General features: G+C 42.1%; 1 protein-coding gene across 1 annotated transcript; it reads left to right on the forward strand.

The window, feature by feature from the left end:
* Nucleotides 1-3,821: 3,821 nt before the first annotated feature.
* On the forward strand, nt 3,822-17,074 carry LOC144591659 (vacuolar ATPase assembly integral membrane protein VMA21-like). Its single transcript, XM_078395703.1, has 3 exons — nt 3,822-3,951; nt 10,645-10,754; nt 15,207-17,074. Exons 1-3 carry the CDS (start codon nt 3,884-3,886, stop codon nt 15,347-15,349), a joined length of 321 nt encoding a protein of 106 aa, XP_078251829.1. The 5' UTR covers nt 3,822-3,883; the 3' UTR covers nt 15,350-17,074.
* The last annotated feature ends 1,442 nt before the right edge of the window (nt 17,075-18,516 follow it).

Below are 18,516 nucleotides of genomic sequence, written 5' to 3' on the forward strand. Positions count from 1 at the left end.
GGTTCTGGATTCGCCTACTCTGGGCAAAATACTCAATCATTTACTCAATCTATTCCTCTCATGATCTTGTACACTATAAGATCACCCCTCAACCTCTTGCGCTCCAAGGAATAAAGTCCTAGCCTGCTCAACCTCTCCCCCCTATAGCTCAGGACCACAAGTCCTAGCAACATCCTCGTAAATATTCTCTGCACCCTTGCGAGCTGACAAGAAGCTTTCCTATGACATGGTGACCAAAACAATTGTAAACCAGCATCTGCAGTTCTTTGTTTCTACCACCTGACTATGCTTGCCCCTGTCACTTGACATGATTCCTTAACCAAGTTCCATGCGATGATACTTTTTCTCACTAACAATCCTTATGGGACAATGCAGGGGGATGTCCAGAGGACAATCCACAGACAACATGGTCTTGAACTGGCAACAACCTAACCTGGAAAGACTGCAGAGATGTACAAGAATTTTGCTAGGACTCAAGGTCCTGAGCTGTAGAGAGTAAATGGGCATGCTAGGACTTCACTGCTTGGAGCACAGGAAGCTGAGAGGTGATCTTATAGAGGAATATAAACTGACATGGGTGATCTTATGGAGATGTGTAAAATCATGAGGGGAATTGATAGAGTGAATGCACAAAGTCTTTTGCCCAGGGTTGGGGAATCACAAACCAGAGAACATCAGTTTAAGGTGAGAGGGGAAAGATTTATTAGGAATCTGAGGGGCAAGTTTTTCATCAGTGGGTGGTGGGTATATGGAATGAGCTGCCAGAGGAGGTAGATGAGGCAGGTCTATAACAGCATTTAACAGATATTTGGATAGGTACATGGATAGGAAAGGTTTACAGGAATATGGGCCAAATGCTGGTCAGTGGGACTAGCTTAGATGGGGCATCATAATCAGCGTAGATGAGTTGGGCTGAAGGGCCTGTTTCCATACTGTATTACTCAATGACACTTAACCTATGGGTAAGAGAAGTACTTACTTATATATAGGATTAGTGTTTCCAATACCCTTTCAGGCAGTGACTGCTAGATCACCACCTGTCTCTGGGTAAAATATGTTTTCCTCATCTCACCAATTACTTTAAATCTCCTGCCCCCCAATTACTTTAAATCTACTCCCCTTGATATTTGTTCAGTCGGCTGAAGGAAATGGGCCCCTTATATTTCTTTCGTCCCCGCATATTGTTATGCATTTCAATTAACCACTCCTCAGCCTTCTGTGTGCCAAGGAACACAACCATTGCCTGTCTGATCTTTCCTTATAATCTACATTGTCTAGTCCTTGCATCAGCCTATGTACCCTCTGCAGTGTGACTGTGTCTTTATTGTAATGTACTGATCAAAAATTCTCAACACAATATTGCTCAGAAATATCTGAACCCTCAGGCCTTTGCTGGAAAGTCTTTGTGATGGGACGATGATCAGCAAGTAGTCAATGGGTCCTTCTCTGCTGAAGCTAAATGTGGGAGATTGGCCAAAGGCTTGTGACTAGGTTAGGGGACAAAGGGACACAAAGTGCTGGAGTAACTCAGCAAGTCAGGCAGCATCTCTAGAGAACATGGATAGGTGACGTTTTGGGTCGAGACCTTTTTTCATGGTTGGGGGAGGGGGGGGGGGGGGGGGGGTGGGGGGAGGTGAAGAGCTGGTATAAATCAGGACCTGATCTTTTCATTGGTCAGCTGATATGTAAAACAGTGCAACCCTATATATCTCGCACACAAATGATATAAATCTTACCATGAATGACAGAAATAATAAGTGTTATCCGTGTTTGTGAAGTTCATTTTTGAAAGATGTAAAATTGAAGGGGATAGAGATCCACTCTGTCTGTATCAGGCCAATTGATCATATTTAATGAACTGTTCTCCTTTGCTTTCTCTGTTAATTTTAATTTCACCTCCATGAGCTGTATCTCTTTTTGTTTTATTTTTAAAAATCATGGAAACAGAGATTAGGCATTTGCAAACAATAGAACTCTACTGTATCCACAAAATAATTGAAAAGACATTTAACTTTATACTTAGAGCCAAGAAAATTTGAATTGGTGAATTGATTAGTTAAAAACCCTTGACAGCCACTAAAATGACCAATGCTGCCTGACGTGGTACAGAAGCATGAATCCAATTCAAAAGACACAGTGGTGGAGTAAATCACCGGGTCAGGCAGCATCTCTGGAGAAAAAGGATGGGTGATGTTTCAGGTTGGGACCCTTCTTCAGACAAGCCGGTGGGGGGGTGGGGGGAGGTGAAGAGCTGGTATAAATCAGGACTTGATCTTTTCATTGGTTAGTTGATATGTAAAACAGTTCAACCCTATATATCTCGCACACAAATGATATAAATCTTACCATGAATGACAGAAATAATAAGTGTTATCCTTGTTTGTGAAGTTCATTTTTGAAAGATGTGAAATTGAAGGGGGTTGGTGCATTATACTGCTTACCCACAAATGTGTCGTGATGAGATATTCACATTTGAAAAATCCATAAATCACAAAAAAAACAGGAAGGTGCCTATGTTATTTAACCAATTTATCGGTTGAATTTAAATATGAAATTTTTACAGGTTGCAGGGTAATGGGCAAGGATCGTGTTAATGCATGTAACTCATTTTTCACAAAAGTGAGGGTTAGCACTATATTGCACCGGCCCCCTCAATTATATGTTAAATTCAAAACTAAATTATGGTAGTAATGTACATTATTCATGTCTAAAGCTACAACTTCTGTATCAGCGTAGGTATGTATGCATTACACTTTATTACACTAATATAGAATGAAAAGAATGAAAAAATATGTTCCCTCCTCCCCCTTCCCTCCCTCCCCTCCTCCCGGTTACAATGGAAACCCTACGAGGACGGGCCCAACGGGGAAAGAGGGGTACTGGGAAAAGGGGAGGTCCCCCTCCCTCCCCTCCCCCCCCTACCCACCTCCCTCTCCCCTACCCCCCCCTCCCTCCACACCTCCCTCCCCCTTCCCTCCTCCCGGTTACAATGGAAACCCTATGAGGACGGGCCCAACGGGGAAAGAGGGGTACTGGGAAAAGGGGAGGTTCCCCTCCCTCCCCTCCCCCCCCACCCTCCCCCCTTCCCTCCCCCCCCTCCCCCTTCCCTCCCCCCCTCCCCCTTCCCTCCCCCCCACCCTCCCCCTTCCCTCCCCCCCACTCCCCTCCCGGTTACAATGGAAACCCTACGAGGACGGGCCCAACGGGCACACTTGTGCTAGTATATATATATATATATATGCATACATACATATACATAAACCATAACGGTCAAATCGCCTTTATGGTTTATGTACATAATGTGAAAAATAAGATGAAGAAAGATATAGAGCGTTGCTTTAAATCAAACTTGCTTCTGATCCATGAGATGGAACTTTGAGATCTATTTATCTCTATTATGCCTCTCACACACACATTCATAACTTTGTGCAGAGTGGGTGTTTGAGCAATACAAGGGAAACTGCACAAAAGAGGGGGCTGCCTGGGGAAGAAGGATGAGAGGGAAATGGGCAGAAACAGGAAGAAATAATAAAATCAGAGAAATGAAGCGGGGGTAAAACATTTTAAAATAAAAATAACAAAAAAATGTGAGTTGATAGATGAGATATTTTCTGCATTTTAATGGTATCATCACACATACTGTTCCCCCACAACACTGATTACACTGTGAGAGGCAGAGCGAACGACCCGTTTTGCCTACTAAAATGGCGGCCGTTCCGACACTTCAGCAGAAGCGATATCAACGGAGTGGTCCATCTCGCTCCTCTAGTATCTTTGCCCCAGAACCATTGGAGGAGGAAGTGACGAAAGAAGCAGGCGGGGCGCCACCGCCGCCGCAACAGCGAGCAGGAAGTGACGCGTGAAGCGAGTGCGTCGCGGGGAGATGGAGCGTCCGGACCGAACGGTGCTGAACGCGGCCCCCGGCGCCGCCGGCGCCGCTGACTTCAGGGGGTGAGTGTGGCAGCGCGGTGCAGGCGGTGGGGAGCGCGGCGGCGGCGGCGGCTGTGGCGGGAATGGACGTGTCGGGCCGGAGCCGTCAATGCGGCGGCGGCGGGGGGTTGTCACTCACCGGGCAGAGGCCCCGCGACCCGACGCGGAGCGGTGGGCGTGTTCATAGCGGGCCCCGCCCCCAGATCACGTGACGCCAACCCTTCCGCCCCCCAATGGGTCATATCATATCATATATATATAAACATAGCACAAAAAGTAAGGAAATTTGTGTTTGGTAGATTATTTCTTTGTTGTAACAATGATTCTTGGCAATAAATCTTATACCGTTGGAAAGCCTGTTTATTTCCCTTTTAAATGGTGCCACATTTGTAAGGAACATGCATTTGTGGGATGAGCAGCAGAGCTGAGTATATGGGTTGCGCCCATGAAAAATTTGCCAAATCTTCTCTGCCAATGCCAAACAGCTTATTCTGCCATTGACTCTTGTTCGGTGTTGTTTGGTGGATTGGATGATTGAAGTCTGAAGAAACAAGACATATTGGCAATTTAACAATTTATTCATTTAATAAACAGGAGCCACAGTAGCGTGTGGAAGAACCATACACAGCCATAACAGCCTGGCACCTCCTCCTCATGCTGGTCACCAGCCTGGTCACACACTGTTGTGGGATGGCATCCCATTCTTGTCAGCACCTGGGGGTACCAGAAGCTCAAAACAAGAGTCAATAGCAACAGCAGAATAATCTGTTTGGCATTGGCAGAGAAGATTTGGCAAATTTTTCATGGGCGCAACCCATATACTCAGCTCTGCTGCTCATCCCACAAATGCATGTTCCTTACAAATGTGGCACCATTTAAAAGGGAAATAAACAGGCTTTCCAACGGTATAAGATTTATTGCCAAGAAGCATTGTTACAACAAAGAAATAATCTACCAAACACAAATTTCCTTACTTTTTGTGCTATGTTTATATATATACAGCCGGAAACAGGCCTTTTCGGCCCACCAAGTCCGTGCCGCCCAACGATCCCCGGACATTAACACTATCCTACACACACTAGGGACAATTTTTACATTTACCCAGCCAATTAACCTACATACCTGTACGTCTTTGGAGTGTGGGAGGAAACCGAAGATCTCGGAGAAAACCCACGCAGGTCACGGGGAGAACGTACAAACTCCTTACAGTGCAGCACCCATAGTCAGGATCGAACCTGAGTCACTGCTGAGAAACATCAGATCACAGGATGTAGGAGCAGAATTAGGCCCTTCAGTCCATCAAGCCATCTCCTTCATTCAACTCCTAGCTACGCCTACCTCTTTGTCGGGTACGTCGAACAATCCCTGTTCCAGACGTACACTGACCCCATCCCCGAACTCTACCTCCGCTACATCGACGACTGCATTGGTGCTACCTCTTGCACCCATGCAGAACTCACTGACTTCATACACTTCACCTCCAATTTCCATCCTGCCCTTAAATATACCTGGACTATCTCTGACATCTCCCTCCCGTTTCTGGACCTCACCATCATCATCATATCATATCATATATCATATATATACAGCCGGAAACAGGCCTTTTCGGCCCTCCAAGTCCGTGCCGCCCAGCGATCCCCGTACATTAACACTATCCTACACCCACTAGGGACAATTTTTACATTTACCCAGCCAATTAACCTACATACCTGTACGTCTTTGGAGTGTGGGAGGAAACCGAAGATCTCGGAGAAAACCCACGCAGGTCACGGGGAGAACGTACAAACTCCTTACAGTGCAGCACCCGTAGTCAGGATCGAACCTGAGTCTCCGGCGCTGCATTCGCTGTAAAGCAGCAACTCTACCGCTGTGCTACCGTGCCGTACCATCTCCATCACAGGAGAAAAACTAGTGACGGACATTTACTACAAGCCCACCGACTCGCACAGCTATCTGGACTACACTTCTTCCCACCCGGTCCCCTGCAAAAAGTCTATCCCCTACTCCCAATTCCTCCGTCTACGCCGCATCTGCGCCCGGGATGAGGTGTTTCAGACTAGGGCTTCCGAGATGTCCTCGTTTTTCAGAAAACGGGGCTTCCCCTTCTCCATTATAGATGAGGCTCTCACTAGGGTCTCTTCTACATCCTGCAGCTCCGCTCTTGCTCCCCCTCCCCCCACTCGCAACAAGGACAGGATCCCCCTCGTTCTCACCTTCCACCCCACCAGCCAGCGGATCCAACATATCATCCACCAACATTTCCGTCACCTACAACAGGACCCCACCACTGGCCATATCTTCCCATCCCCTCCCCTCTCTGCGTTCCGCAGAGACCGTTCCCTCCGCAACTCCATGGTCCACTCGTCCCTTCCTACCCAAACCACCCTAACCCCGGGCACTTTCCCTTGCAACCGCACGAGATGCAACACCTGTCCCTTTACTTCCCCCCTCAACTCCATCAAAGGACCCAAACAGTCTTTCCAGGTGAGACAGAGGTTCACCTGCACCTCCTCCAACCTCATCTACTGCATCCGCTGCTCTAGATGTCAACTTATTTATATCGGCGAAACCAAGCGCAGGCTCGGCGATCGCTTCGCTGAACACCTGCGCTCGGTCCGCATTAACGCAGCTGATCTCCCGGTGGCCCAGCACTTTAACTCCCCCTCCCATTCCCAGTCTGACCTCTCTGTCATGGGCCTCCTCCAGTGCCATAGTGAGGCCCGCCGGAAATTGGAGGAGCAGCACCTCATATTTCGCCTGGGCAGTTTGCGGCCCGGTGGTATGAACGTCGACTTCTCCAACTTCAGATAGCTCCTCTGTCCCTCCCTTACCCTCCTCCTTCCCAGATCTCCCTCTATCTTCCTGTCTCCACCTATATCCTTCCTTTGTCCCACCCCCGACATCAGTCTGAAGAAGGGTCTCGACCCGAAACGTCACCCATTCCTTCTCTCCCGAGATGCTGCCTGACCTGCTGAGTTACTCCAGCATTTTGTGAATAAATCGATTTGTACCAGCATCTGCAGTTATTTTCTTATCCTTCATTCAATTGTGGCTGATCTATCTTTCCCTCTCAACCCCATTCTCCTGCCTTCTCGCCATAACCCCTAATCCATTTTTCTGCCTTAAAAATATCCATTGATTAGGCATCCACAGCTGTCTGCTGCAATGAATTCCACAGATTCACCACCAGGTCAAGCAGTATTTCTGGAGAACATGGATGGGTGACGTTTCTGGTTGGGACTCTTCTTCAGACCTTTGACTTGATTTCTACTTGACCTGGGTTCATTCCTGACCTCACATCCTGTCTGTATAGCGAAAAGGTAGAGCTGCTGCCTCACAGAGCCAGAGACCCGGGTTTGATCCTGACTGGGTGCTGTCCGTGTGGAGTTTGTTGGTTCCTGTGACTGCATGGGTTTCCTCAGGTCGGCTGGTTTGTAAGTCAATTGGCCTCGATAAATTGTCCAGCAGTATTTAGGGAGTGTGTAGGATGAAAAAGTAGGATAACAGAAGTAGTCCGAATGGGTAATCAATAATCAGTGGGCTGAAGGGCCTGTTTCAATACTGTACCTAACAATTCAAACCAATCAATAGAGGCACAAGGAACTGCCAATACTAGAATTTTGAATAATACAGTGTTGGAATAACTCCCAGCTGGGGGTGGCACAGTGGTTCAGTTGCTGCCTCATAATGCCACCAGAGACTCTAGTTTCATCCTAACCTCATGTACTGTCTGTGTGGAATTTGCACGTTCTCCCAGTGACAGTGTGAATTTTCTCCGGATGCTCTGGGCTCCTCTTGCGTTCCAAAGGCATGCAGATTTATAGGTTAATTGGCCTCTGTAAAATTGACCTTAGTGTTTAGGATCGAACTAGTGTGCAGGTGATCGTTGGTCAGCACTGACTCAGTAGGTTAAGGGCCTGTTTCCATACTCTATTTCTAAACTAAACCAAACCAAACTCAGCAGGTCAGGCCACATCTGTGGAAGGAACGTATATGTGACATTTTGTGTCGGGAGGCTTCTTCTGCCTCTATTATCTGAAAAGGTGTTCTGACCTGAAATGTCACCTATCCGTTTCCTGCTCAGATCTGACCCGCTGAGTTACTCCAGACGTTTGCGCCATCTTCCTGTGACTGTATGGGTGTCCTCTGGGTGCTCCTGTTCCTCCCACATTCCAAGAATGGATGAGTTGGTAGGTTAATTAACCACTGTAAATTGTCCCTAGTGTCTAGATGAGCAGATAAATGTGGAAGAACTTAAAACAGATAGGATTAATGTGGAATGAATGTAAATGGATGGTTGATTGTTGTTATGGACTCTGTTGGCCAAAGGGCTGTGCCCCCTTGTGCTTTGTCTCTATGAGTAAGCAAAATATTCCTCAAACACTGGAATCTTTGAATATTTTTTAAGGCTGATGTAGTTGGAAAGGAGACCCTTGTTTTCAGATGAAGTGAGAATGTGAAGAACATATTGTAAAGATTCTTGAACGTGTACGGAAAATGTTGAAATGTATGGATTTCATTGAATCAATCAATGTTGTTTTGACCAACTTCATATTTTTTAAACACTTGTAAATCACCCAAATAAATCAAATTAGTAGGAACTCTATTGAATAATTCTTGAAAAGGCAAATATCACTTTTCAATGTGACTTGGTAGTGAAATGGAAGTATTTAGATAGGAAAGTATTTGGAAAGGAAAGACAAGCAAGTTGCAGCATCACACAGGCAACAAAGAAAGATTGAGGGAACAGGATTGAAGAGGATTGCTCCACCAGCAGTCAGCACAGACTCAGCAAGCCAACTAGGCTCCTAACCATTACAATTCTATGGCAAATCCCACCACTCATTACCACTTGATTTTCTCAACCATCCTTAACCAAGGAAGTTATTATAACTTTATTAATTTACTGTTCTACCAGAGCTAGAATTCTTCTGTTCCACTTAAGGCTTTCTGTTCCACTTAAAGGCTTCCTGCATTTGAATTTGTTTTCTTATTTCTGTTTCTCTGATGTGGAAGTGTGTTAGACAGCCAAGTTGTGGGATTAATGTCAAAGCTATAATTTTTAAAACAAAACCTAATTAAATTTCTGTTAACATTTTCATTCAGTGATAATTATTTCTTTTTTATGGTATGTTTTTTCCCCTTCTTGCTATTAAGTTGAACACAGATTGCAGGCTCTCTTGAGCATTAATGTCCTTTTGATTATTGCCATAAAAACCACACACAGTAGAGCCTCCTGAATAAACTTAACCATTTTTTAATACTCTTGCACAGCATATACCAGTTTGTAATCATGTATTGTCTGTCCGCTGACTGGATAGCACGCAACAAAAAAGCTTTTCACTGTACCTCGATACATGTGACAAACTAAATTTTTGATACCAACTGTTGCATCCCTGGATAGTCAGGGCCAAGTGTGTTTGATTGTCGTATGTACCGACAAGAAAGCAATTAAATTCTTGTTAGAATTTGCATTTAACTAGCCCGTAAATGCAACACACACAGATAAAGTGCATTTTTTTAATCAATTAATTTATGACCCTAGTAATAGGTAGCCATCCAAAGACACCAAAGTCACAGTCCATAGACACAGTCCATAGCAGTTCATTATTGCATAGGTTGGTATTGTGTGCTGTTCAAGAGCCTGATGGCTGTTGGGAAGATAGACACAAAGTGCTGGAGTAACTCAGCGGGCCAGGCAGCATCTCTGGAGAAAAAGGATGGTTGGTGTTCACAGTTTGCAGGCTCCTATGCCTAAAGTATGTAAACATAGAACAGTACAGCACAAACTTTCAGTCCACAATGTCCGTGCCGAACATGATGCCAAGACCATCTCTTATCCACTTGCACGTAATTCATTTCACTCCATTCCCTTGTATTTGATCAGATTAAACTACAACTGCCATTTCTCTGCCCATTTCTGTAGCTAATCTACATCGCACTGTATATCTTGACAGCCTTCTTCACAGTCCACGACCCCGGCAATTTTGGTGTCAAAGTCTCAGTACACATGATAATAATCAACCAAAATCAATGCAATTTTGGGCCATGACTATAGCTCAATTTTGTGGAACTCTGTATTTGCATTCTTCCTACCGAGACATCTGTCAGACACTCAAAATTCATGGGTTCATAATTTGTGTTGAGTTGCCCTATTCCATGCTGCTAACTCTCCAAATCCCAAACTCCTATGGTCTCTTTGTGTGCACTAATTTTCTTCTGCTTGACAGACTCTTGATATTTTCACAAATGTAAGTGGACAATCTACCCTTTGGTATTAAATTATGACTTTCTGCCACCTTGAACTCTTGTTATTCCAGGATTCCCACAGCCCAAGGCATGATTTTAATTTAGAATTATATTATTAAAACAATTAACTTTCCATATTTATTTATTTTAGTTTAGTTTAGAGATACAGCACAGAACAGCCTTTCGAGTCCACCGATTGTTCAATGTTCTTGTGTTATCTCTAATTCCACAAAACGCGTTCATTTTTTCTTTTGTATTGTAAAATAAAACAACCAGAGATTTCAATTTGCTGAAATTAAAATGGGTTTGATCAAAATATTATTTATAGTCATGTTGTGGGTTCTCCTTGTGAAGTATCTTTAAAACAGGTTGTGACATTGCCAAAAGGAAGCTTGTTTTATATATAAACATGTTTGTTGTTATCTCTGTGTAGGTCTGGTTACATTTTTTATTTGCCTTTTTCAGAAATGACAGCTCGCTGTTATCGGTTCTGAAGACACTCCTGTTTTTCACATTCCTAATGATTGTTTTACCAATTGGGTTGTATTTTGGAACAAAATCTTTTGTCTTTGAAGGTAAGCTCTTTTAACAATTGGCTTTTCTAGTTTAAGTTCCTTTCAATTGAAGCGAAACAGGATTTGTATTCTAATTCGGCTAATCCATTTTAAGTTGGTATCATGTCAAACGAACGTTTCTGTCAAAGATGGATCCTAAATTGCTGTTGGTGAACTGTTGTGGGGAGGGAATAATAGAGTAGCAACAGAGGCTGCAAAGTGATGAGAGAATAAAAGGCTGCAGATTCTGGAATCTGCAGCCGAAGGTAATGAGAGGAACTCTGGTTCAATGGATATTTATTGTCACATATGCAATTAAATATTACACAGTGAAATTCATTTGGCATGTAATAATAATGGCGACGCCATTGTTCATGCTGTTAGGTTGTAGACTCTCCAGATGGAATATGTGTCGCTGGTCCTCTAGTGTGGGTTTGGTTTTACCCTGGCAGTGGAAAAAGACAAAGACAGACAGGTTGGTATGGGAATGGGAATTACAAAGGCTGGCAATCCGGAGATCCAGATTGCCACAGCCAACAGATGCTCTGCAAAGTGCTTTGCATAGGTGCTCGGCAAAATAGTTGTCTAGTCTGTGTCTGGTCTCACCCGTGTAGAGGAAGCAATGTCGAGGAAACCTAATTCAATAGACAACGTTGGAGGAGGTGCAGGTGAATCCCTGTCTGATGTGAAAAGGCTGTTTAGATCCCTGGATGAGGGAGAGAGAGAGAGAGAGTGTCAGGGCAGGTGTTATACCCAATGGTTGCAGGAGAGAGTGTGTGGTGTGGGGAAGAGATGTGTGGGGAGGGTTTGAGTGAACCAAGGAGTTACAAAAAGGGGTCCCTACAGAGAGCAGATGGGGAGGGGAAGATGTGACTGGTGGTTGTATGCTGCTGTAGTAGAGTGGCTGATGGGATTCCACAAACACAGTCAGGTGCAATTCATATTTATGCCACATAAGGATCTGTGCTTGCACAGCAACCATACACCAGATTTCTAAACAAACATAATGGGGTAGAAGGCCATGTATCCAAGTATGCAGATGATGAAGAGATAAATGCTATTAGGGTCAGAGTCACACAGCATGGAAACGGGCCCATTGGACCAGCTTGCCCATGCCAACCAAGCTGCCTCAACTACACTAGTCCCATTTGCCCCTGTTTGGCCCATATCTCTCTAATATAAAGCTAACGTAATATAAAGCCTTTCCTATCCATGTACCTGTCCAAATTGTTTGCAGTCTAGTTGGGAACATTAAATTACAAAAAGTTTGAGTAAACAAATGGTAAAACCACAGCAAATAGATTTCTACAAATGCAATTATGAGGCCATTCATGTTGTACTGAGGTAGGATAAAGTGTAGTTTCTAAATGGCAAAATACCAAATGCAATGGCAGTATAAAAGTGTGCATCTCTATGTAGATCATAGAGGTATTTATGGACAGGATGGAAAATTATTAGAAGACTAACTAAACGTTAGCTTTATATTTTGAGTACTGGAGTTCAATAGGATAGAAGTTAGTCCTTTTTATACAAAACCTTGTTTGGATTACACTGATACAAAGAGTAGTTCTAGCCATCATCTCTAAAAATAATATTTTATTAAAGCGGTGCCTAAAGATTTTGTGGAAAGGTGCTGTTAAAATGCGTGTTCAATTACCAGCCTTAAATTACAACGATTGGTGACACATGTTATTATTGTAACTTTTGGAAGATGACGAGTCATTCAATTAAAGTTTTTGGGATATTGAGTGGCATCTGTGGGGTAGATAAAGATAGTTTCTGCAGTTAGGAGGTTTACAACTTGGGTATAGAGTCAAAAAGTTACTGTCGATCCCTTTTGTCCCTTTCTCCTCCTGAAGTTACATACAATTCCATACCTGCTGTAGTGCATAAAAATGTGTTGCAAGGTATTATTTGTAAGTTTTAAAAGTGTAATGTTTGGTGCAATCTATTTCTTTATACAGATACAGATTAGTTGTACGGATACAGATTAGTTGTGTGACAATAAGAACTGGGAGGTTTAAATAAAATGTTATCAAACCAAGCACTTAAGCTTTACCTCAACCTGCACATCCTCCTGTAAAGTCATTCCATAAAACCTTCCTCTTTGCCCAAGTTCTTTAAGATGATCCTTGATGACTTCTTTGGCTTGGTGCCAATTGAAGATAGTCTTATTGCCTTTGATTGTGTCAGTGCTAAAAACAATATAAAATACCTGTCCTTATGTCTCTCTATTTTGTTATGTCAATTAATTTTTAAGGGCATACTTTCTCAAAGTAAAACAAAATAAAGTGCTTTTGGATTACGATGGGTAAAATTTCCTTTTTTGAAAGAAAGTACGTAGCTGTGAAATTTAGCTGAAATGTAATTTTAATAGAATTATCTGCAATGCTTTGTCAAAGCTTTGGGTCCATCTTCCATTGAGCGAATCAGTACTTTCGAAGGATAGGATCAAATTTACAAGAAGGAAGCTTGTAGCTATGTAGTAACAAGTGGAATTCTTTGCCGCAGAAGGCTGTGAAGGCAAAGTCAGTGGATATATTTAAGCCAGAGATGGATAGATCCTTGATTAGTATGGGTGTCAGAGGTTATGGGATGAAGGCAGGAGAATGGGGTTAGGAGGGAGAGATAGATCGGCCATGATTGAATGGCGGAGTAAGCTTGATGGGCCGAATTGCCTAATTCTACTCCTATCTCTTGTGAGCTGCTGGCTATTTTTGCTCTGTCCCATGTCTTGGGCTGTTTGTATCCTAAGCAGATGGGAATGCTCTTTTGTTGTGTGTTAGATACTGTTAGTGGCGGTTTTGGCAACTTGGAGCTGAATTTATTAATGGGGTTCCACTTTGTGGTACACTATCCCTTTGGCTTACCATACACGGAAATCTTAAATGATGTGCACGCACGTTTGGCAAAGTGTGGCTAATAAAATTAATATTCGCTGACAAATCAGAAATGACCTGATTAAACGAAGTGCAAAATGTGTACTTTGGAAACCTCTCCCTGGTATTGGTTTATTATTGTCACCTGTACCGAGATACAGTGGAAAAAACAGTTTTTTGGTGTGCTGTCCAAGAAGATCGTACATCCACACCGTACGTGAGTGCCTTCCCGAGATATCGTGAAGTGTGGATGGAATCAGTGAGGGGGTGGTGTCTTGGTGTGATGTACTGGATTGTTTGTATATCTTTGCAATTTCTAGCTATCTTGGGCAGAGCAATTACCATTCCAAGCATATTCTTTCTTTGTCCCGCCCCCCTGACATCAGTCTGAAGAAGGGTCTCGACCCGAAACGTCACCTATTCCCTCTCTCCTAGATGCTGCCTGACCTGCTGAGTTACTCCAGCATTTTGTGATACCTTCGATTTGTACCAGCATCTGCAGTTATTTTCCTACACCATTCCAAGCTGGTGCATTGTAGGAGGATGCTTTCTGTAGTGCATTTAAATGCAAGAAATATCTTGGGATTGCCACAGATTAGTAACACCTTTATACTCACTGGCATTGATAATCTATAGGATCAGGAGAAGCACTGGATTAGTTGACAGCACAGAAAAAAAGCAGAAGATGTTGACAATATTCAGCAGGTCAGGTTGCATCTGAGGCACGAGTAATCGTTAATGTTTTAAACTTATGACCTTCCATCGGTTCTGATAAATGGTCAGAATTAATCCAGTTTTATTTTCTCCCCCTACAAATGCTGCCTGATTTGCTAAGTATTTCCAGCAGTTTCTTATTTTTATTTCAGATTTCCTGAATCTTCAGTATTTTACCAGAGCTTGGGTGTGATCTAAATCTTTATGAAAACATTGTTTCATCTACATCCACAAGTCATTAGTCTTGGGGTTAAGTATCAATCAGTATTCTCAATCAATGTTCTAGACAGACGAGTTTAAATCCCACCATAACTGCTGGATAAATTAAATTTGATTGATTTAATTGAGCCTGGAATTTTTTTTAAATCATCACAGTGACATAAACCTGAAACTGCTAGATTTGGTAGACTAATTGGGTACAGCTGGACTAGTATAGGTCATTTGCAATCTGTTCGGGCAGCCCTTTAGATTGTGGGCTCTTTTAATGTAAAACCACATGATTTAATAAACAGTTTGGAGAGATCTTTATTAAATGTCACAATGTATTTTATCTCACAAGGTTGTCCCTTCTTGGTATGCTCAGAAACTGAAACCAAAAGGGTTTGCACAGCAATAAGATAAAGGTGCAGCCACTGTGAATTGGGAAACACTGATAGAAATCTTTGGATATCTACAGTTATCTGTACAATTGCAGAAATCCCAAAGTTGCGGCAGATTTGTGGAGAAATATTGAACATTGACAATCATGCTGTCATTACCTTGCAAAGTCCAGATTATTAATTTTGTTTCTTATTCCTACCCTTCATAGTACGTTAACTGAAGCCCTAACTTTGGATTAAAGACAAAACATGGTCTTTAATTGTACATTTTTCCTTCTCAGGTTCACTGGGGATGTCAAACAGAGACAGCTACTTCTATGCTGCTATAGTTGCTGTAGTGGCTGTTCATGTTGTGCTGGCCTTGTTTGTATATGTGGCATGGAACGAAGGCTCAAAGCAATGGCGCAGTGGCAAACAGGATTAAATGCAGCTTTATTTGGATTAAGCATCAGGTTGCTTAAGCTAATTCTGGGAGACGGAGTCAAATTAAAAAGGCAGAAGAATGACTGAGTGACGTACCACAGACCCATTGGATTTTTGTTTGGATTAGAAGCATTGGTGCAAAGTGAAGAAAAATGGAAGCTCAACTCAACTTTCAAAGGCAGTGTCTCTAATTGTTTCCTTTTCATGTGCTTACTTCAGCAGCTGAGAATTCAAGATATGCACTTTAAATGTACACCATTTACATTTTCAGGCAAAATAACACGCAACTGGAAAAGTAGCTCATAATTTTTTTAGCATACCAATAATGAACACATTAGTGTGCAATTTAAATGCCACTTTAACATCAGTTTAAAATTCTCATTAATTTGACGATCCAAATTTTAGAATACAAACTACTATAAGCAAAATGTCTATAAGCAAAATGTTCTGTACAACTGTCTACTTGTATCTCCACTTATTATTGTGATGCAAGTTATTTTCTCAATTGTGGATTCAAACAATGTAATATTGCTATCAGTAATGCAACAGAAGCTACATCCTTGACATAATGCTAATAAGGTTTGAGACAGTATTATGAAAGTCTGCTCAATGTTCCGGAATCTTATTTATACATTAAATTGTTTTGGATTTGTAAAGATCCAGGTTGCTCGGGCTCATCTTTTTAAAAACTAATCTTGGAAGATGTCTGGTAGAATGTTAAAAATGCTTAGGAAGAATTTTTGTATTTGAGGGTGAATTTCTCCCCGAGGAAAGCCATCAGCTGTCAACTGCAGAAAACATATTGAAGATGATTTATCGTGATTATCTTGGCTGCTCAAGTGACAGCACAATCTTGCAGTAAGGCGGCACCAGGGCTGCCGTCATGTGGTCCAGGTTTTTGATCATGTTTCCCAATTTTTCAGAGAATCAAACTCAGAAGTTGCTAATTTGTCATTAGCACCAAAAATAGTTGCATGAAGCATTTTAAAACATGTTATAGAAAGCCTCTGTGTCTGCAGTGATTTTCTCCAATTCACCTCAGTAAAGGACTGAACTTTCTTTTAAAATGGACGATTCATTTTTGAGGCACCATTGTGAACCTTGCCTTACAGCCACAAGGGTGTAAATAGTTGTGATGGACAATGCTTTGAAACAGACCTGTACACAGAAAGTGCTATAGTTGAAAATTTGCTCCTTGTGATATTGTCAGAGTACTTCAGAAAAATACGGAATAAATAATTATGCTGATACATTGAAGTTCTGAGTTGTTGCATTTAGTAATTAATGCTTTTCCACAAAGAACAAGTATTCTTGCTTTCACCACCACACAGCGATTGTTTAAAAAAAATCACTGTGTAACCAATCAAAATGGAGCGTTATTTTACAGCAGGAACATTTAGTAAAAATATTCTGCACTGCCAGAGGTTGATTGATTGCACTTGTTTTCACCGACGAGTGTATTTCTTTAATAAATACATCAACATAGAACTAAAAAGTAAAATCTCATAATCTGCTCTAACTTTTCCATTTTACTCCCTTCCCGAACCTTGTTTGCAGAATGATTAAACTTGCTTTGAGTGAAACATGGAAAAATGAATATGTTTAGGTTATGTTACAAAATCTGATTGTAATGTGAAAATTATCAGACAATTGTACTGCCCTTAGTGTTGGAAATTAAATGGTATACTTTAGTACTGTATAATTGGTCAAAACTCATAAAGCTGATTTGTCAAAATTACTTTTCTGGGTGTTTTCTTACATTCGCTATAACTTAACAAGTTAAAGAACTAAATTATTTAGGATGCTTCATGATATCTGATTAATTATTTTGTAATCTAAACTCGGTTTTGGATTGAGTACAGCAATTTAACCATGGAGGTTCCCACACAGCAAACTGTAGTGACAACCAGCTCATCTAGTTTTATTTAAGAAAAGTTCAGGATGTTAGGTGGCACAGTAGTTGGCAGAACTACTGCGTCACCGTGCCAGAGACCTGCATTTGATCTTGACATCGAGTGCTGTCTGTGTGGAGTTTGCCCTTTCGCCCTGTGTCAATGTACATTCCCTCCAACATACCAAATAAGAGCAGGTTTTGTAGGCTAATTGGCCTCGGTAAAATTTCCCCTAATAGGTAAGGAGTTGATGAGAAAGTGGGATAACATAGAATCAGTGTGAAAGGGCGCTGGATGGTCAGTAGGGGCCAAATGGCCTGTTTTCATGCTGTAACTCAAAAATCAAATAAACAAAGGACATTCCTCCAGGTATGAAATCACACAACAAAACAAACTGCTGGAAGAACTCAGTGGGTCGAACGGTATCTGTGGAGGCAGAGGGGTAGTTGATATTTTGGGTGGAGAGCCTGATACGTAGGAACACTGCTGACAAAACCTCTTATGATTTCTTATTGTTTCTGGAAGATTGCAGATGCAGCCTTCTTTGTAAAGTTAAATTGGAAATTTAATAAGGTTGAAAGTAAACCTGCACAGTTTTCCAAAATGTGCACTTTTAACTTTCATTCTTTGGTGCAAATATATTCAAGAGTCAAGAGTATTTTATTGTCGTAGGTCCTGAAGTGGAACAATGACATTCTTACTTGCAGAAGCACAATAGGTTGTAAAAAACACAGTACTAAAACACATTACTCAATAGATAATATAATTTTTTTTGAAGTTCATGGTAACCCTGGCCTCGCCCTATCTGCGATATTCCCTATGTTGAATCTATCCATCTCCCATCCTTTGTGCAGGTTAAGAAAAACTTTTATTTCCGATTCCAGGTCCAGAGGAGGTTTACAAGAATGATGATCCCAGGAATGAGTAGGTTAACCTATGATGAGCATTTGTCGGCACTGGGCCTGTACTCACTGGAGTTTAGAAGAATGAGGGGGGACCTCATTGAAGCATACAGAATAGTGAAGGCTTGGACAGAGTGGATGTAGAGAGGATGTTTCCACTAGTGGGAGAGTCTAGGATTAGTGGTCATAGCCTCAGAATTAAAGGACTTTCTTTTAGAAAGGAGATGAGGAGAAATTTATTTAGTTAGAGGGTGCTGAATTTGTGGAAGTCTTTGCCACAGAAGGCTGTGGAGGCCAAGTCTGGATATTTTTAAGGCAAAGATGGTCAGTCCACATTCGAAAACACATTGGTGCAGTTCGTAGACTTGTTGCCT

The sequence above is a fragment of the Rhinoraja longicauda genome, unplaced genomic scaffold, assembly GCF_053455715.1.
Source record: "Rhinoraja longicauda isolate Sanriku21f unplaced genomic scaffold, sRhiLon1.1 Scf001362, whole genome shotgun sequence".
Taxonomy (NCBI): Eukaryota; Metazoa; Chordata; class Chondrichthyes; order Rajiformes; family Arhynchobatidae; genus Rhinoraja; species Rhinoraja longicauda.